Below are 19,030 nucleotides of genomic sequence, written 5' to 3' on the forward strand. Positions count from 1 at the left end.
GCACAGTGGTGTAGTTCGAGGTTGTAGCTCCTCCTCGCTGGACGTTGTAGCTCCTCCTCGCTGGACCTCTAGCGAGGAGGAGCTACAAAAAAGCTCTGCAGCGAGTAGCCTCTCGACGGATCGGGTAGCAACAGGCTAGCAGCAGCAGCACACAGAGACTGAACGTCGATGACCGACACGATTGTGAAGCAGTGACGGGAAAATACTGAAGCAGCTGCGGGCCTGTCCGTCACTACTCAGGCTAATGTACATAGCGGACATCCTCATGAATCCTCAGTTTTACAGATGTTTGATGTTTGTCGTCTTTCGTTGGGACAGTGAGGGGCAGATCGGGTCACTATGAGTCTGAGGGGTCTTGTCTCCCCGTCACTATAGTGCTGTCTGCGCGCCTGTATGCGCTGTTTGCTGTGACCGCTTTCAATGAGTCTGTTGACGAACAATGTGACATTTCAGACGTTTAAAACTCAACTAATCGCGGAGAAGTTCAGGGAACGAATTTATTATAAGACGCCGCTGTATCGTTTCAAATCCGTTCAGAGAGAATGAACGACCGGCGGATTCTCTCGTTAAGTTTCATTTCAAGGATTCTTGACGGTCTTGTGAACATGCGGAAAAGTGTCATTATTACAAACTAGAATTTTAAAGTTTTATGTAATGAACACTGCATATAGGAATTTAAAGTCTGTCTGACATCGGACCTGTATTTTGACTTGCATAACCTTTTATGTTTTGCTTATAGTTAATGTTTTCTTTTACAGCTGCTTTGTAACAATGAAAATAGTAAAAAGCGCTATATAAATAAAGCTGACTTGAGTTTGTCAATACACAGCCCTAATATAATGAGAGTTAAAGTTAGAAACACTGTAAATAATAAGCAGTTGAATATTTATCCATCATGAATAAGACCAAAGAAATTGAACATTGTTAGATGTTTTTATGACAACTGCTCTCACTTTGCTTGGGTTTCTGTAGTTGATTTGTGATGTGGCCGAGATGTTTTTGTCATTTATGTCACACATGGAGATAAATGTTGGTATTTGATATAGTGGACAGCATCTTGGTCAACAATTGTTGTTTTTAGTGATGTTATATAAGTGAAGCTGAGTTGAGTTATTGACAATGTCTCTCTAACATCTCCAGTTCACACCAACAGTGATTGACACCTTCAGTAAAGCTCCTCCTACATCAAACCACCAATAAATACCAGAAAGCAACAAGCAGAAGAATCACTTCAGGTGTAAGAACTGAAATCTTCACACAGTTGTTGGAGTTTGTGGAAGAGAAGCTTGAGAACACGAGAGATCCAGAACTACACACAACAGAAACTCAGAGGACTAAAGAACACAGAGGTTGGTTTCTGTTTTTAAATCTTTATTTCTGACAGTGGAGGAATTATTAAGCTTTCATTTATCTGATAAACCACAAATGCAGAAGATTAGAACTGAAAGTGAATCACTAAACTGCATCAAATGATCATAACTTGATCTGGTTGTGATCTGGTAAAGGTTCAATAGAATCACATGTTTGGCTATAAGGTGACCATCGTTCTGCTTTGAGTTTGTAGAGCACAGCATTTTGATCCTTTGTTTCACATTTTCATCAGTCTGTTGGTTTTTTATCGTCTTATTGAAAAGAAAACATGCATTTGTTCTTTTACTCGACTACATGAGACACAGTCTGATGGTTTTTTATCGTCTTATTGAAAAGAAAACATGCATTTGTTCTTTTACTCGACTACATGAGACACAGTCTGATGGTTTTTTATCGTCTTATTGAAAAGAAAACATGCATTTGTTCTTTTACTCGACTACATGAGACACAGTCTGTTGGTTTTTAGTTGTTATTCTTTCTTTTACTCGACTATATTTTTGGGGGCATCGTTTCTGCTGTACTGAACTTAAAGTGACAGCAGCTTTATAAATCACAGTCTGTTATTATTGTTAATAAAACAACAAAAGACAATCGTCACTCAATGCTATTGACTGGTGTGACTCTAATAAGGATTGACTGGTGTGACTCTAATAAGGATTCACATCTGATGACTTTTATTTTGTATCTGAATTTTTTTTGCATCGATTCTTGATTTATACTTGATTCATTCAATCTAAACTGTAGTGGCACCTATTTGCTTCTAATTCTTCTGTACCACCTTTTGAATTCAGTCAAATTGCAACCAGTATTTGAAACATGAGCAAACCACGATCTTCTTTTTAAATGTTTACTTCAAAAAAAAATGTTTGTAAGCGGCCTGCCATTGATGATGCTTTCGACCTCACACATTATTGTCAGAAGACAATCATCATTCACTGCTTGCTCTTTCAAAAGGGAGGTATGGATTCTTCGCACAGTCCGAATTTGTCTTTCCCAAACTCCGCCTTGGTGCGAAGCAGCTGAGCTATGGAATATCCCCTTTATTCCCTTTGGTTGCAAGGCTTTTCAATCTTGTCATTATTCATCCGTTGAATGTCTTCTCTCAACTCTCTTTCAGCAGCTACAAAATTTGTGCCATTGTCAGAACGCAACTGTGGTAACTTGACTTCTCCTGCACATAAAGCGACAAATAGCATTAATGGAGGAGTTTGTTGAGGCTGTCTGCAACTTCGAGGTGCACCGCAATGAGAGAGTGAGACAATCACGCCGTACCGTTTGACTGTACTCCGGCACTGCTTGACATCAAACGGCCCGAAGAAATCTACACCTGTTTTTGTGAAAGGGGGCTTATCTGGCAAGAGCCTAGAGTTTGCAATCTTTTGCTCACCGACCTTTCCATTAATCCTGTGGGACACTGTACATTTGTTGATTATCTTTCGAATTGCAGAATGGGCATGTGGGATCCAGTACCTGCATCTCAGTTGTGCCAAGACATAACTGCGTCTGCAGTGTCCTGTTTTTTGGTGTATATCTCTCAAAATCAATGTAGCAACTCTGCCGTGCCTTGAAATAATTGCTGGATGTTTAGGGTTTTCTGGCATGGCAGACTTGTTGAGTCTTCCACCAACCCTTAATGTGCCATCTTGAAGAATCGGATCCAATTTCAAAAGCTGACTGCTGCGACTGAGCCGTTTACCTTTCTCTAATACTTTGATTTCTTCTCCAAACTGTTGTCTTTGACTGAATTTGACTATTTCCGATTCTGCGACCACCAGATCATTCAAAGTAAGTGATTTCTTTTATGTTGCTTGAATTTCTTCATTTGTTGTTCTAATTTTGATCTTGCTTTTTCAGGCTCTTTTTCAGTTTCCTTGATCTTTCTTGATATTTCCTTTCTTTCCTCTTTCGGTTTCCACAGATTTTACTTCACCTTTAAAATCAAGGCCACTGATCTTTTTAGTTTATGCCAGTCTGAGTAATAGCTGATCAGTTTGTTGATTGGTTCCATGTTTTCTTCAACTTTGATCATGTTGACTGAAGCTCCATTCTTGACTTCCGGATCATTTTGAAGGCGTTCCTTCCTTCGCACAGGCTGTTCCGACCAATCACAGTCATTGTTCAGCAAGAACTCCGGCCCTATGATCCAGGTTCCTCTGTGTGTCAAACTTTTAGCTTTAAGGCCCCTACTGACTTGATCTGCAGGAGTTTCCGTTGTTCTGATGTACCTCCATTGTGATGGCTTGGTTGCTTCTCGGATCGACAAGATTCTGTTCGCAACGAAGGTTTTGAAATGAGCAGTTTCACTGTCAATATATCTAAGCACAGTAGTACTGTCTGTCCAAAAAATTATAATCTTGTCCATTTTAACAGCAATAACAGCGATCAAATCTAGTCTGGGAATGGTAACCAGCTTGAGTGGAGCCACTCTTGCCTTCCCCAAGAGGAATGCACAATGCGTCTCGCCTTGGCTATTCTCTAGCAGCAAATAAGACACGTGCGTTACACAGACTCAGAAGTGTCTGAAAAATGATGTACCTGTGCTGCTGTAATACATCCAAGATCTGCAGGCTTCAAACACCTGCTCACATGGAAGGTAGAGCGATGACTGACATCTTCAATCCATCCATTCCAAACTTCACGCCATTGTAGCTACTGGCTCCTCACGAAATCTTAAAAGCACACCAACTAACATGTTGGTCAAGTCATGTCCTTGGAGCAGTTCACTATTCAGAGACCTTTCCTGAAACAAGGCTGTGCAGTCAAAGACCACCCGCAACTTTTGTTTCTTCGTGTGATAAACCCTGTGATGTGGTATGTAAAACAGTCTTTCTGTCATCACAGTTCAGCTGTTGGACTGGAACTTGGACAGCGTAGCCTTTGTCAATGATGGTTTCCATGAAGCTCTTGTACTCTTCAAAAAAATCAGGATTCTTCTTGAACTTTCTAAGCAAACAGCCAGGTGTCTGCGGCCACTACGGCCTGCCATTAAGGAGACCGGTCTGCCATCATCGCTCCGTTTAGCGCTGCTCAATGCTCGTTCCATCACTAATAAGGCGCATGCCATCAACGATCTTTTCACCAAGGAAAAGATGGATTTTATGTTCCTCACAGAAACATGGCAAAAGGATAAGGAAGCTGTTCATTTAAACGAGCTGTGCTCTGCAGACTGCTCTGTGATTGGGACACCTCGAACGGCTCGGCGAGGCGGCGGCCTTGCTGTTGTGTATCGTGACAGATTTTTATGCAGAGAAATTCACTCCGAAACCTTCTCCTCGTTTGAGTCACAGATGATTAAGGTCGGTTCTATTAACATTTTTTATTGTGTGTTAATTTACCGCCCTCCTGGTCCTGCAGGTATCTTCCTTACTGACTTTACTGATTTTTTAACCTCTATGATCAAGCTGGAGAAAGTTTTAATTATTGGAGATTTTAATCTTCATATTGATGATATGTCATGTATTGCAGCTACAGATCTCCTATCCATTACTGACTCTTTTAATTTTACGCAACATGTCTCAGAACCTACACACTTAAAGGGACACACCCTGGACCTTGTTTTTACATTAGGTCTTGAGATAGTAAATGTGTGTGTGGAGGATGTACATATGAGTGATCATAGTTGTGTTTTCTTTAACCTGAACTTACCTCTGGACCCTTCGCCTCTGAGAATTAAGACTCAAAGGAGAGTTCTTAACCAGGATGTTGCTGAGAAGTTTTCTATTTTGTTTGATCCATGCCAGCTAAGGGGTTGTAGTGATGTAAATGTGTATGCTGAATCTTTTAACAGCCAATGTTTAGCAATTTTAGATGTAGTGGCTCCTATGAAATCAAACATTGTCTCTCTTAAAAAGCCCTGCCCGTGGATAAATACATCTATTCAGAGCTGTAGAAGTAAACGTCGGAAAATAGAGCGCTTATGGAAAACAACTAAACTTGAAGTTCACAGACTTTATCTTAGGGAATTAACTGCTTCTCTAAATGATCTTCTGAAAAGTGCTAGAACTAAATACTTCTCTCAGCTAATATCCTCTAATAAGAAAAACCCCAAATTCTTGTTTGACACCATTAATTCTATGGTTTCGCTTTCTGTGTCTCCAACTGCGGTGCTCTCTCTGTCAAACAGTAATGTTTTCCTTAATTTCTTTGTAAAGAAAATTCAGAATATCAGAGCTAGCATTTCACCACCTCCTGCATATATCAAGGCTTGTACTTTGGCTCTTTTCCATCCGTGTTTCTCTTTCAAACTAGTGTCATTAGATGATGTTACCACTCTCCTAGACAAGTTGAAGCCCTCTAATGGCCACAGTGATGTTCTCCCGACTATACTGTTTAAGCAGGTTTTTGATAGTATTGGCCCCTGTGTTGTAGAAATGATCAATACTTCTCTTCTAACTGGTGTGGTTCCTGACTTCTTTAAACATGCTATTGTTGAACCTGTTCTTAAAAAGCCCAGTTTAGACCCATTGCAACCTATTAATTATAGGCCTATATCTAAACTCCCTTTCATGGCTAAGATTTTAGAGAAAGTGGTAGCAGAGCAGCTTACTACTTTCTTAGAGATAAATGATATTTTTGACAAATATCAGTCAGGTTTTCGTAAAAAGCATTCTACGGAAACTGCACTAGTTAAAGTTTCAAGCGATATTTTGATGTCAGCAGATTCTGGGAAGCATACAGTGTTAGTTTTATTGGACCTTACATCTGCCTTTGACACTATTGACCACAATATCCTGATTAATAAACTTCAGGATCTATTAGGGATATCTGGATCAGCGTTAAAATGGTTTACATCTTACCTTTCCGGTAGAAGTTTTAGTGTTTTTATAAACCAGATCATGTCAGATACTGCAGGCTTATCGAGTGGTGTTCCTCAGGGTTCTGTCCTGGGACCGATTCTGTGCCTTCTGTATATACTCCCTCTAGGACAGATAATTAGCCAGTTTAAAGATGTCTCTTATCACTTGTATGCAGATGACATTCAGTTATACTGTTCTTTTAAGCCTACTGAGTTATTTAAACTGTCATCTTTAATCAACTGTCTGAGTGGGATCAAGCAGTGGCTAAATGATAACTTTTTAATGTTGAACTCTGCTAAAACTGAAACTTTAATCATTGCCCCTGAGCAGAGCATCCCTCTGATAAAACAACATCTCGGTGACCTAGGCTCGTCTGTTCAGCCGAGTCTCAGGAGCTTAGGTGTTGTTTTTGATGCGGCCATGTCGTTGGAGAAACACTCGAAGCAACTCATTAGAAATTGTTTCTTTCAATTAAGAAACATTTCTAAGATAAGACCTTTAGTGTCACAGGCAGAACTGGAGATGATAATTCAGGCTTTTATTTCGTCTCGATTAGACTATTGTAATAGTCTCTTTATTTGCCTTAATAAGAAGGATCTTGGCCGTCTTCAGACTGTACAGAACTCCGCCGCTAGGCTTTTACGCACACAAGTAAAAGGGCACATATCACTCCTGTCTTAGCTTCACTCCATTGGCTACCAGTGAAATTTAGAATACACTTTAAAATATTGGTTCTAACTTTTAGAGCCCTGCAAGGACAGGCGCCCGCATACATCTCTGACCTGATACAGCTGCATACATCCTTGTGTAGTTTGAGATCAACAGGTCAGAGACTTTTAGTTGCCCCCCGTACTCATTTTAAAACAAGAGGGGACCGTTCGTTTCAAGCTGTGGCACCCAGGTTGTGGAACGCCTTGCCTCCTTCCACACGCTGTTTGGACTGTGTGGAAAATTTTAAAAACCAGTTAAAAACCCTTCTTTTTAAAAAAGCTTTTAACTAGACTGTAGGGTGGCTAGGCCGGTCTAATGTGTACTTCTGTCCTTTTGATTAGGCACTGTACTGTAATGTTTTTCATAAATGTTGCGTATTCTTCCTTTTGTTGTGAAGCACTTTGTGATTTTTATCTGTGAAATGTGCTATAGAAATAAAATTTACTTACTTACTTACTTACTTCACAACCCAGCCAATGGCAGTCTTCACAGCATAAGGGCCTCCATCCTCAGCATTAATTACTTGCCGTGGTTCCATTGCTCTTGAACAGTTAGCTCCAATAAGCAGGCCTACATCTGCTTCTATCTCTGGCAAGCATACTTCATTGAGATAAGGCCACTTCTGGATATCTGACCTTTGGCTCAACATGTGTTTCTTGAGGCGCTTTGCTTTCAGTGAAACTGCTTTTAATGGATCTCTTTTCTTCCATGATGCTTTTCTTTTAGGTCATTCTTCCAATTTGAAATTGGTTGGCTGTCTGAGATATTACCAAAGAGGGGATCCATGGCTATTCTAGCTTGGCGGTCTATGTAACTCACCAAATCTGCAAACTTTGCTCATCTGCCTCTTCGTTCATTTCATGTCATAAGCTTCAGCACGCCAATGTTCTTTTAATTTATATGGTAACTTCGACACCACTGTCCGTAAATTGGTTGGGTTATCCATCTACTCTTTGAGAGGATTCGATGTCTTCCATAGTATTGCGACATCCAATGGAAAACATTGCATAGGCGCTCAATGCTTTCCCATCATCAGATTTTACTTGAGTGCTTTGTCGATGTACGCGCTTGCAATCCGTAATTCATCCCTATAGTGCTTATGAAGTAGTCGCTTCGCCTCCCAGTAGCCTTTCTTTGGGGTCATATGAGCACAGCTGCGAACAAGCTCTTGATGTTCACCAGCCGTAAATTGTTCCAAGAAGTACAATTTCTCTTGATCATTGCTGATGCAAAACAACTTCTTAAAGATTGCCATAACTCCACATTGACTGAATCAGAGCTTGCTTTAAGCATACGTTTTACAGGAAGAAGATAATCTACCATTTCTCCTTTTTTCAAAACTTACTCATCTTAGTGCGTCTGACTCGCGTTTTGAAGAAAAGTCCTCACCTCAGCACGCAGCGTCACCTCTTTGATGACTGACAGGCCGACCTTTAGCTGCCGATTGCTGTCGATCCGTCTCTTGAGCAGATTGACCCTGTTCTGTCGCTTGTTTTCGGAGCTAAAGTCCAATCCGCTGGTCCTCATCCAACAACAAGCTAGCCGCGTCCTCGTCGTTATCCAGGTAATCCAGCGCTGTTTCGTATTAGCAAGTTTTTAGACTAATGTAGTGGCACCTATTTGCTTCTAATTCTTCTGTACCACCTTTTGAAGTCAGTCAAATTGTAATTGCTTCTCACGAAGGTTCATGAAATATTTTCATGAGGGGAGGGTTACAGACATAACGAAAATCACGTGACTATATGAAGAGAGAAAAAAAAAAATAATAATAATAGATAAAAGAAACATCACAATGGTAAGAAAATACATAAAACAATAGAAACATGTTCGGCAGTGTTTTGCAACAATGATTGCCTAGCTGTTGTCCCTGGTCCAAGAGCTTATCTTAGATGAGAAAGAGTTCCAAGCTTGTACCGTCGCTGGTCGCGCCTTGTTGAGACGCGCAGTTGTATGTTCAAGGTTGACAATGTTGACAAGGCTATGGATCCAGAATGATTTCATACACATATCGGGAAAGAACCAGTTTTTCAAAATTGTTTTCTTTGCAGACGTAAACCCTGCAAATACCATTTTGAACTGAATTTGCTTTAGATTTATATCCCAATTATCATTAAGGAGACAAAAACCAGGATTGGGAACATAGAAAATATCAAGTATATCCCCTAAAACTAAATTTACATGCAACCAAAACTTAGATATAACTGGACACTCCCAAATCATGTGTAAGAAAGTCCCAGGTGAGGCAGTGTTACATATGTGACAGTTGTGAGTAGGTTGTAGTTTCATCTGGAATCTCCTATAAGGTGTGATATAGGCTCTATGAATAGTTCTAAAGTGAATTTTTTGGTGAGCTAGGTTCTTAGAAGTCATACTTAGATTACTCCATATCCTCTCCCAATCAAGTTTTATATTTAACCTCCCCAACTCCCTGTTCCATACGGATTCAATTGGAAGAGCCTTAGCACTATGCTGGATCAGCGCACTATATATCAAAGAGACAGAAGATCTGCCCAGTAATGGTGCAATCCATTGTAACATAGGATGTGAGGGTAGAGGAGAGTTCCAGGGAACTCCATACGTTTTTAAGGCTGATCTTAGCTGAAAGTAAACAAAATAAGGCACAGGAAGCGAAAAGCGTGTTCTTAAATCTTGAATGGAGCAAAGACCTTGAGTATCATATATATCACCCAATGTATTCACCCCAAGGGATGACCAAGATGGTTGATGGAATGGTTTGTTGCCACATAAAAAACACTGGTTATGCCATAGTGGCGTGTTCTGACAGAATTTAGGTGGGCCACCCATCCACCGTTCTGCTTTCTTCCACACTTGGATAGAGTTAGCAATGATGGGCCCAAAATGATTTTTTATTGTTTTGATTGCTACCCTGGAAAATAGTATGTCTTGCAGCTTGTGTGGAAATATCTTATCAGATTCAATCAGTCGCCATGCAGTGGTAGACTGCGGGTCCGCCCATGTGCTGAGTGCTCTGATCTGATATGCCCAATAATAAAGTTCAACGTTCGGTACTGCCAGACCACCCAGCAGTTTAGGTCGTTGCAGTGTACTCAGACGAACCCTGGGCCGTCTACCTTCCCAAATAAAACTGGATATCATGGAGCGAATGTCTTTAAAGTAATTTGGAAGGGGGCAGAGTGGTAACATAAAGAAGAGGAAATTAAGACGGGGCAATATGTTCATTTTGACGGTATTAATTCTTCCTTGAAGAGACATTTTTAGATTCCTCCATCTATGAATGTCTGATTTTATTTTGCTTAGCATAGTATTGAAGTTGTCTCTGTTCATTTTATGTACGTTTGTACAAATCGTAATGCCCAGATATGTAAAAGAGCTTTTGGACTGAATATAGACGGGAATAGGAACATTTGTGTGTATCCTATTTAGAGGCATAAGAGCAGATTTTGTCCAATTAATTTTATAGCCTGACAGGCTGCTAAAATGATCAAATTCCTTAATTATTGGGTGAATAGAGGTGTCAAAGTTATCTAAGAACAAAATGATATCATCCGCATACAGAGATATAATATGCTTATGGTGACCAATTTCCATAGGGGAGGCCGTAGATTGCCTAATAGCTTGTGCTAGAGGTTCCAGAGATAGACAGAACAAAAGTGGCGAGAGTGGACACCCCTGTCTTGTACCACGCTGTAGGGTGAAAGGAGAAGAGATTATGTCACCTGTTAAAACACTTGCTAACGGTGAGTGGTACAGTGCCTTGATCATTGCCATAAAATTCTGCCTGAAACCAAAACGTTGCAAAACTGCCCACATATATTTCCACTCTAACCTATCGAAGGCTTTCTCTGCGTCGAGTGAAAATACAGCACAAGGATTTGGGTGTGTCTCTGCAACCTCTATAATGTGTAGCAGCCTTCTCATGTTGTCAGATGCATAGCGCCCCTTGATAAATCCTGTTTGATCATTATTGACTAGAGATGGGATAACCTGTTCTAGGCGCAGAGCGAGTACTTTGGCGTATATTTTAAGATCGCTTGTAAGTAGAGATATTGGTCTAAAACTAGAGCACTCAAAAGGATCTTTCCCCTTTTTCAAGAGTAAGGTGATGAGTGCTGTTTTCTGATCTCTGTGGAAGACTTTTGATTGCAAAATTAAATGAATCTAGCATGAGTGTGCCCACCATGTCCCATAGTTCTAGATAAAGCTCTGGAGGGAGGCCATCCAAGCCCGGCGATTTGCCTTTATTGAGACATTTTGCAGCTCTATGTAGTTCATCCAGCTCTAATGCAGCTTCCAGATCATCTTGGTCGGTTTGCTTGAGGCAGGGAAGCTCTAGTTTGTCAAGAAAATGTTTACTGGTGGCATCATCATAAGAAATCTCTGACTTGTATAAGTCTTCATAAAATGATAAAAACGCATTATTAATGGCCTGTGGATTAGTAGTAATTTTGTCCTCAGGTGTATTTATTGCTGGAATGTGAGCTTTTGTTTCGCAGTCCTTAAGCATAAGAGCCAGTAGATGACTGGGCCTCTCTGCCTCAAAATAGTACTTTTGCCTGGTTCTATGCCAGATAAATTCCGCCTTTGATACGGCCAATGCATTGTATTCAACTTTTAAAGATGCCAGCAATTTGGACTGATCATCTGAAAAGCTATGTTTTAGTAGGTTCTCTAATGATTCTATTTTATTTTCAAGATTTGTGATATGGGAAGCTTTTGTTTTAGCTAAAGTAGAGGAGAATGAAATACAGAAACCACGTATAAAACACTTAGTGGCCTCCCATAAAACTTGTGGATTAGAGCAACCCTTTGTGTTAATATCTAGAAAATCTTTTAGTTGTACTTTGAGTGAGCTAAGAAATCCAGAGTTAGTTAGTAAAGAGGTGTTTAAACGCCACCTAGGGGCCTTTGTCTTAATGTTGGGCAGATCGATGTTGCATAAAAGTGCAGAGTGATCAGATAGTAGAATTGGTAAGATAGTAATGGACGTATGTCCTGCAATAAGGGTTGGGCTAAGAAAAATATAATCTATCCGGGAAAATGTCTTATGTCTATTGGAGAAAAATGTGTAATCTCTAGCAGTAGTATTCTGTATACGCCAAATATCCACAAGATTTAAATCTTTGAGAAGCGACTTCAATAAGGTAGATGAGGGATTGCCTATTGCATCTGAATTAGATTTATCAAGAGATGGATTAATGACTGCATTGAAATCACCTCCCACCACTAAAGAACAGTCATTTTGTTCTAACAATGTGTTTCGAATGTAAGAAAACAATCTCTGTCCGGCTCATTTGGGCAGTATATGGATGTGAGAGCTAATTTATGATCGAACATAGCAACACGGGCAAAAGCCAGTCTTCCATCCGCATCATTACCAGTAATATTTACCTTGCATGATATTTTCCGGTTAATAAGGATGCATACTCCCTTGGTCTTATTTAGGGCGCAGGAAGATGCAATTAACCTGTAGTGTTTATTTTGAAATCGTGCCACATCACATTGTTTTAGGTGTGTTTCTTGGATCAGGGCGATGTCTACCTTTTTACGATATATATACTCAAGAACACAAGTGCGTTTAATAGCGGAGTTTAGGCCATTCACATTGAGTGATAATATATTCAATGACTGCATCGACATATACCGCTAATATCTGTTTTAGGATATGAACGTGCTAGTATAAAATATAACAGAAGGGTGTTAGCCTCCTGCCCATTGCCGTATAGATATCCCAAAGCTGATGTTCTAACAAGAAGTAGGAATATGTCTGTAAAGGGGAGGGGATGGGAAAAACTATATACAAAAACAAACACAGACCGCACAGGCAACAATCCGTAGGTCTGTAATAAAATAAACCTCATCTGATACGTGACCAATACACCCCAACGCATGGCAATAGAATCAGATAAACCCACATAATCTTAACACATCAAGCGAATACAATCGTCACCTCTCGAACTGAGTTAACAAGGCTAATACAGTGTACTTGATTTTAGATCGTACCTTATAACGTTAGTGAAAACCCTGAGATCGATCATTACTACATAACTGGTTAGATGATCTAAAATCGTTCCTCCATGCCCATTAAATTGCCTTCTTTGGCGTGAGGAGGATCCCTGTTTGTTTCTTCTTCGGTCGGGTTTGAGGCTGCTTCCGTGGTAGCACCATCTCGCAGTGTCGGTGTATAGGTGGACCTCCGCGGAAGAGAGTTAATAAAATCTTCGGCGGCCTGGGGGGAATCGAACATCTTCCTTTCGCCTTTATACTGCAGTTTTATCCGCGCAGGATAGATGAGGAATGGCTCCAGGCCCATGCCCCTAGCCTTGTTCATGGTAGAACTGAAGCTCTTTCTCTTTGCTGTCGTCGCGGGGCTGTAATCGGGGAAGAACAGGATAATGCCGGCTGTTGGCGCTGAAGCATGACCGGGAGGCGTGAGCGGAAGCGCGCGCGCCATTGACAGTGTACTTCACTGGATAAACTTGACGCGCCCCGCTCAGGATAGCCGATCTGTCTTGCCAACGGAGCAATCTGAAGATGAGAGTGCGCGGCTTGTTGGAGTTAGCCTGTCCTCCATCATACACACGATGTGCCCATTCAATGTCAATGACTCGGCCCACCAATGAGGGGATCCACTTGGGAAGATTATCTTTCAGGTAGCCGATTGCATCCGAACCCTCCACTGCTTCTGGTAAGCCAACCAACCTTACATTATTTCTTCTTCCACTGTCCTCCAGATCCGTCAACTTTGTGGTGAGCTGATCTAGCTGTGTCTTTAGTTCGATAACCGCTCGCCTGTCCTCTCGTGCAGCCGTCTGAACAGAATCCACCCGGTCTTGAGTCCGTTTGGTAGATTTAGCTACTTTCTCAAGTTCACTGCTAATCTCCTTTACGGTTTCATTAGTCTTTTGGATTTCCGTTCGCAAGTCACGCAATGCTGGGACGAGAATAGAATCCACAGCTTCCCTGACAGCGGAGGCTACGGCTACATCTAGCCCACGTTGTTGTTCTTGGAGGGCTAGCTTTATGCCATTAGCAATAGCTGTATCGAGTTCTTCCTTGGAGATGGAAGAATCCTTGAATTTTTTCTTTATGGGCGAATGTTCAATTTCTCTTTTCCTTGCTTCTTTACTTAAGGAAGGATTCATGATGAGATAGACGTCGAAGTATTCGAAGTATGATAAAGGATTATTGAAAAAATAAGATTATGCGAGCAGAGCCGAAAACTATGCTGGCATCGCTGTCGATAGGTCACGTGATCTCAGGCGGTGGTCATCTGATATTGCAAACACTTTCATCTAAAACAATACAAAAAATGACTGTGTTCCCTGAAAAGGAAACTATGCTGTTGTTTTGTACAATTGTAAAACTGTGTTTAACAGATAGTTTTGTTCACTTCAGATATGATGGAAGTGAATAAGGACAGTCAAGATGAAGTAAAAGATGCTGATCAGAAACATCAACGTGCACAAAGATTCCAGAAAGTTTCCCTGGAAGAAGCTCTGAGAACAGGAGACAAAAAGAGTGAAAAACAGCACCTGAGAATTCACACCGGAGAGAAACCTCACGCATGTCTACAGTGTGGAAAGACTTTTACAGCTACAGGAAACCTTAAGACACACATGAGAATTCACACCAGAGAGAAACCTCATGTATGTCTACAGTGTGGAAAGAGTTTTACAGATACGAGTAACTTTAAGACACACATGAGAATTCACACCAGAGAGAAACCTCACGCATGTCTACAGTGTGGAAAGAGTTTTACAGATACGAGTAGCCTTAAGACACACATGAGAATTCACACCAGAGAGAAACCTCACACATGTCTACAGTGTGGAAAGAGTTTTACAGATACGAGTAACTTTAAGACACACATGAGAATTCACACCAGAGAGAAACCTCATGTATGTCTACAGTGTGGAAAGAGTTTTACAGATACGAGTAACTTTAAGACACACATGAGAATTCACACCAGAGAGAAACCTCACGCATGTCTACAGTGTGGAAAGAGTTTTACAGATACGAGTAGCCTTAAGACACACATGAGAATTCACACCAGAGAGAAACCTCACGCATGTCTACAGTGTGGAAAGAGTTTTACAGATACGAGTAACTTTAAGACACACATGAGAATTCACACTGGAGAGAAACCTCACGCATGTCTACAGTGTGGAAAGAGTTTTAGACAAACAGGTCACCTAAAGACACACATGAGAATTCACACTGGAGAGAAACCTCATGTATGTCTACAGTGTGGAAAGAGCTTTACCGAAACATGTCACCTTAAGAGACACATGAGAATTCACACTGGAGAAAAACCTCATGCTTGTCTACAGTGTGGAAAGAGTTTTTCAGATACGAGTAACCTTAAGACACATATGAGAATTCACACGGGAGAAAAACCTCACACATGTTTACAGTGTGGAAAGACTTTTGCTATCTTGAGTAGCCTTAAGACACACATGAGAATTCACACTGGAGAGAAGCCTCACACATGTCTACAGTGTGGAAAGAGTTTTACACAAACAGGAAGCCTTAAGACACACATGAGAATTCACACCGGAGAGAAACCTCACGCATGTCTACAGTGTGGAAGGAGTTTTACAAAAACTGGTTACCTAAAGACACACATGAGAATTCACACTGGAGAAAAACCTCATGTATGTCTACAGTGTGGAAAGACTTTTACAAAAACAGGTCACCTAAAGACCCACATGAGAATTCACACTGGAGAAAAACCTCACACATGTCTACAGTGTGGAAAGACTTTTACAGATATGAGTAACCTTAAGAGACACATGAGAATTCACACTGGAGAGAAACCTCACGTATGTCTACAGTGTGGAAAGAGTTTTACAGATACGAGTCGCCTAAAGGTTCACATGAGAATTCACACCGGAGTGAAACCTCACGCATGTCTACAGTGTGGAAAGACTTTTACACAAACAGGAAACCTTAAGACACACATGAGGATTCACACTGGAGAGAAATACCTCCAGCATGTCTACAGTGTTGAGAAACTTTTACACAAACAGGAAGCTTAAAGACACACATGAGAATTCACTGGAGAGAAACATTTCATGTGTCATCAGTATAGGCAAGTAATTTGCAGTGTGGAAAGAGTTATGAGTAACCTCAAGAAGCATACGAGAAACATTTCACAGTTGAAAACCATAAACACTTAAATTCAAGTTTCAATCAAATAAATTTCTCTTGGGAGTTGGTAATCTTATTTGTGTAGTGTCTGGGTCATTGAAAGAAAGGCATAACCCCACTCCCTTGTGTTCTGATTTCTTGATGCACCCTTTGTTCTCATGGGGTATGTACGACTCCTAAGCTTCAAGGCAAACAAAAGGAGATATGAGAAGTCTCTGTCTCATCTGTAGTTTGTCCAGAGGAACTTATCTGACATGACTGTTTTTCCTCTAAATGTATGTATTGATGTTCTTGTTAATATGTCTGTTTAAACATTCAACCAAAGTAGTTTTAATCGTCCGATTGGGTCAGTCACAACTTAAGGGACCACCGTCCATTCCCTTCCCACTTTTGTTTTGGACCTCTTCCTAAATTCCTGACTTGAGCAGAAACCAGTTCGTGGGTTCTCTTCGGATACCGCCTTTCCCCCCACTGGGGGGGGAGAAGGTACAATGGACTTTTCCAGCAAGACTGCCATGCAGCTGGAACTTTTCCAGCAATACTGCATCCTAAAACCAATTGAACCTTTCAATCTCTCCAAGCGCATACAGATACACATCTGTTCTATTTACATTTACGCATTTGGCAGGCGCTTTTATCCTATACATTTATACATGGGTATCTGCAATCCCCTGGGATTGAACCCACAACCTTGTGTTGATAACACAATGCTCTTACCACTGAGCTACCTTTTTATTAGCTTTATTTATAGAATAGCAGTACTGTAACAATTACTGTAATGCTTTCTCACAATCTACCTCTGTTTTCTTTTATGTTTCATTGTTTGTTTTTGCGATCGTTATGTGTACCATGTAGAGCAGTTTAATAAACAACCATATATTCACTTGTGATGGGTTTCTGTGCTCAATGCTCACAATGCAAAGTCACTTAAACTGTGTTTAGATTTACGCTACCGTTGCTCTAAATTCTGTTTGGTAAAGTCACGTTACTTATGGCCATGAGATAAAGTAAAGTGTATTAATCATTGATGCATTCGCTGGACGAAGAATACCAATATTGTTATACTGTACATTACTAATCAGAGAGTGTAAAATATGTATATTTAATAACGATTTATATGTTTTTTACTTTGAGCTAAACTAATTCCTTGACTTTAACTGATGTTTTAAGAACTCAGTTAAAGCTACAACCGCTACAATGGCAAACACTTATATACAAAGCAATACTCTGCACTGCACTGATTAACTGGGTTCCCTGAAAATGACATTTTATAGTATTATATATTTTAAATGAATTGACATGGACTTTGACAAAGCAACGTTAACAATAAACCTGTCTAATGTGTTATTTGTAATGTAGAATCTGAACTCACACAAATCGTGATCTGGATAATTTGGTTCTTTGAACGCACCTGTTGTGTACGATTAGAATATCTGGATTAAATTGTCTGGGATCATTGCACGCTCAAGCGCAGTTTGGAAAGGCAGCGTACTGTTTACCAATAGAAGAACAAGTGATCAGCAACACTGCTATTGGCCGCTTAATATGTCAAAAGACATAAAACTCAGCAGCAGTTGCAGGACTCCACATCATGTGAAAGGCATTAATCTGCTGAGTATGCACGGACATGTGGTACAGAGATGAGGAAAATATGATTTTATTGTGCTATATTATAGTTTTTAATGTATTGTGCATTATCGATTTCTCTCCACACAAGACCCAGAAACTTTTTGAAGTATTTAAAGGTCGATTACATGCAAAAAAAGCCAAACCTAGAGATGTAGTTTTTAAAAGATTGGAGATGACAAATGACTGTCCTGTAGCTTAGTGGTAAGAGCATCGCGTTAACAACGCAAGGTTGTGGGTACGAGAGTAGAGAATGAGCTCTTAGATGAAGCAGTAGGGATCATTACTCATTACTCATGACCATTGCACAAATAAACAACAAATATACTGATCACAAGTGTTGTGCTTGTGATCAGAAGGTTGCCAGTTCTAATCTCAGTGCCAGCAGGTCATGACTGAAGTGCCCTTGAGCAAGACACCTTACCCCTGATTGCTCTGCAGTAATGTGCCACTGTAAACCAACTACTTATAAGTTGCTTTGGATAAAAGCTTCTGCCAAATGAATAAATGTAAATGTAGACGAATGTTACGATTGATAAAGTTTGAAAGAAAAAGGCTATAACTCAAAATGTATTCATCATAAAAAAGGTCATATACACTTCGGATGCCTTGAGGCTGAGTAAAACATGCTGTAATTTTGGTCTGCCTCTGAAATATCCCTTTAACAGAGACATCACAGCCAACGGTGATTTTGAGAAGGACTTGCCGAGGTGAGGCTACATTGGGACTCACGTTGTTCTGTTATGAGCGCATATATGAGATATTACAGTAAGAGCACGGGAGGACAAATTTCAAAATAAAAGCGGTTTCACGCTCTATCACTTCATAGTGTGTTACTGGTTACAAGTGATGTTGCTAGGGAAACGAGCAATGTTAAAGGGTTGCTATGCAGTTTCTATAATGTTCTGGGTGATTTCTAGGCCGTTGATAAGGTATTTTGGTGGTTACACGAGTGTTGCTATGCAGGTTGTGTGGCGTTCTGGGTGGTTGCTTGGCCGTTGCTAAGGCATTCCGGTGGTTGGTATTGTTATTTTTTGTTATATAGACTGTTCTTCCTGTATGTTCAGATAGGTATTAAAAGAAACTACCTGTTTTGTAAATCGTATTTCACCTCAGAATCATAGTACACCATCTTAAATTGTCCATTATACAATATCAGGACTTTCTGATGTGGTGTTTTTAAATAAATATGGATACTCCATGTTTTGTGATAAAAATTCCTGTTGTTACTATATGAGTTGCATTTTACAACTTTATTTTTTTTAAGATGTACATAAATAACTTAACAAAAAAACATAAAGGGTAAAAAAAGGTTATGAGAAATGTAAAGATTTAATAGGTGAAAGGTGAAATATTTAAATATTTATTTAAGATTATTTATCAAAACATTACAT

At 40.2% G+C, this 19,030-nt stretch overlaps 1 protein-coding gene across 1 annotated transcript; it reads left to right on the plus strand.

Moving 5' to 3' along the window:
- Positions 1–1,191: 1,191 nt before the first annotated feature.
- Positions 1,192–16,898, plus strand: LOC306894138 (uncharacterized protein). The gene is made up of 2 exons (XM_079456423.1): positions 1,192–1,349; positions 14,256–16,898. Exon 2 carries the CDS (start codon positions 14,258–14,260, stop codon positions 15,896–15,898), a length of 1,641 nt encoding a protein of 546 aa, XP_079312549.1. The 5' UTR covers positions 1,192–1,349; positions 14,256–14,257; the 3' UTR covers positions 15,899–16,898.
- The last annotated feature ends 2,132 nt before the right edge of the window (positions 16,899–19,030 follow it).

Source organism: Barbatula barbatula (assembly GCF_947034865.1).
Source record: "Barbatula barbatula genome assembly, chromosome: 5".
NCBI lineage: Eukaryota > Metazoa > Chordata > Actinopteri > Cypriniformes > Nemacheilidae > Barbatula > Barbatula barbatula.

Coding starts and splice junctions, on each gene's coding strand:
- LOC306894138 (XM_079456423.1), top strand. CDS start 14,258: ATGATGGAAGTGAATAAGGACAGTCAAGATGAAGTAAAAGATGCTGAT.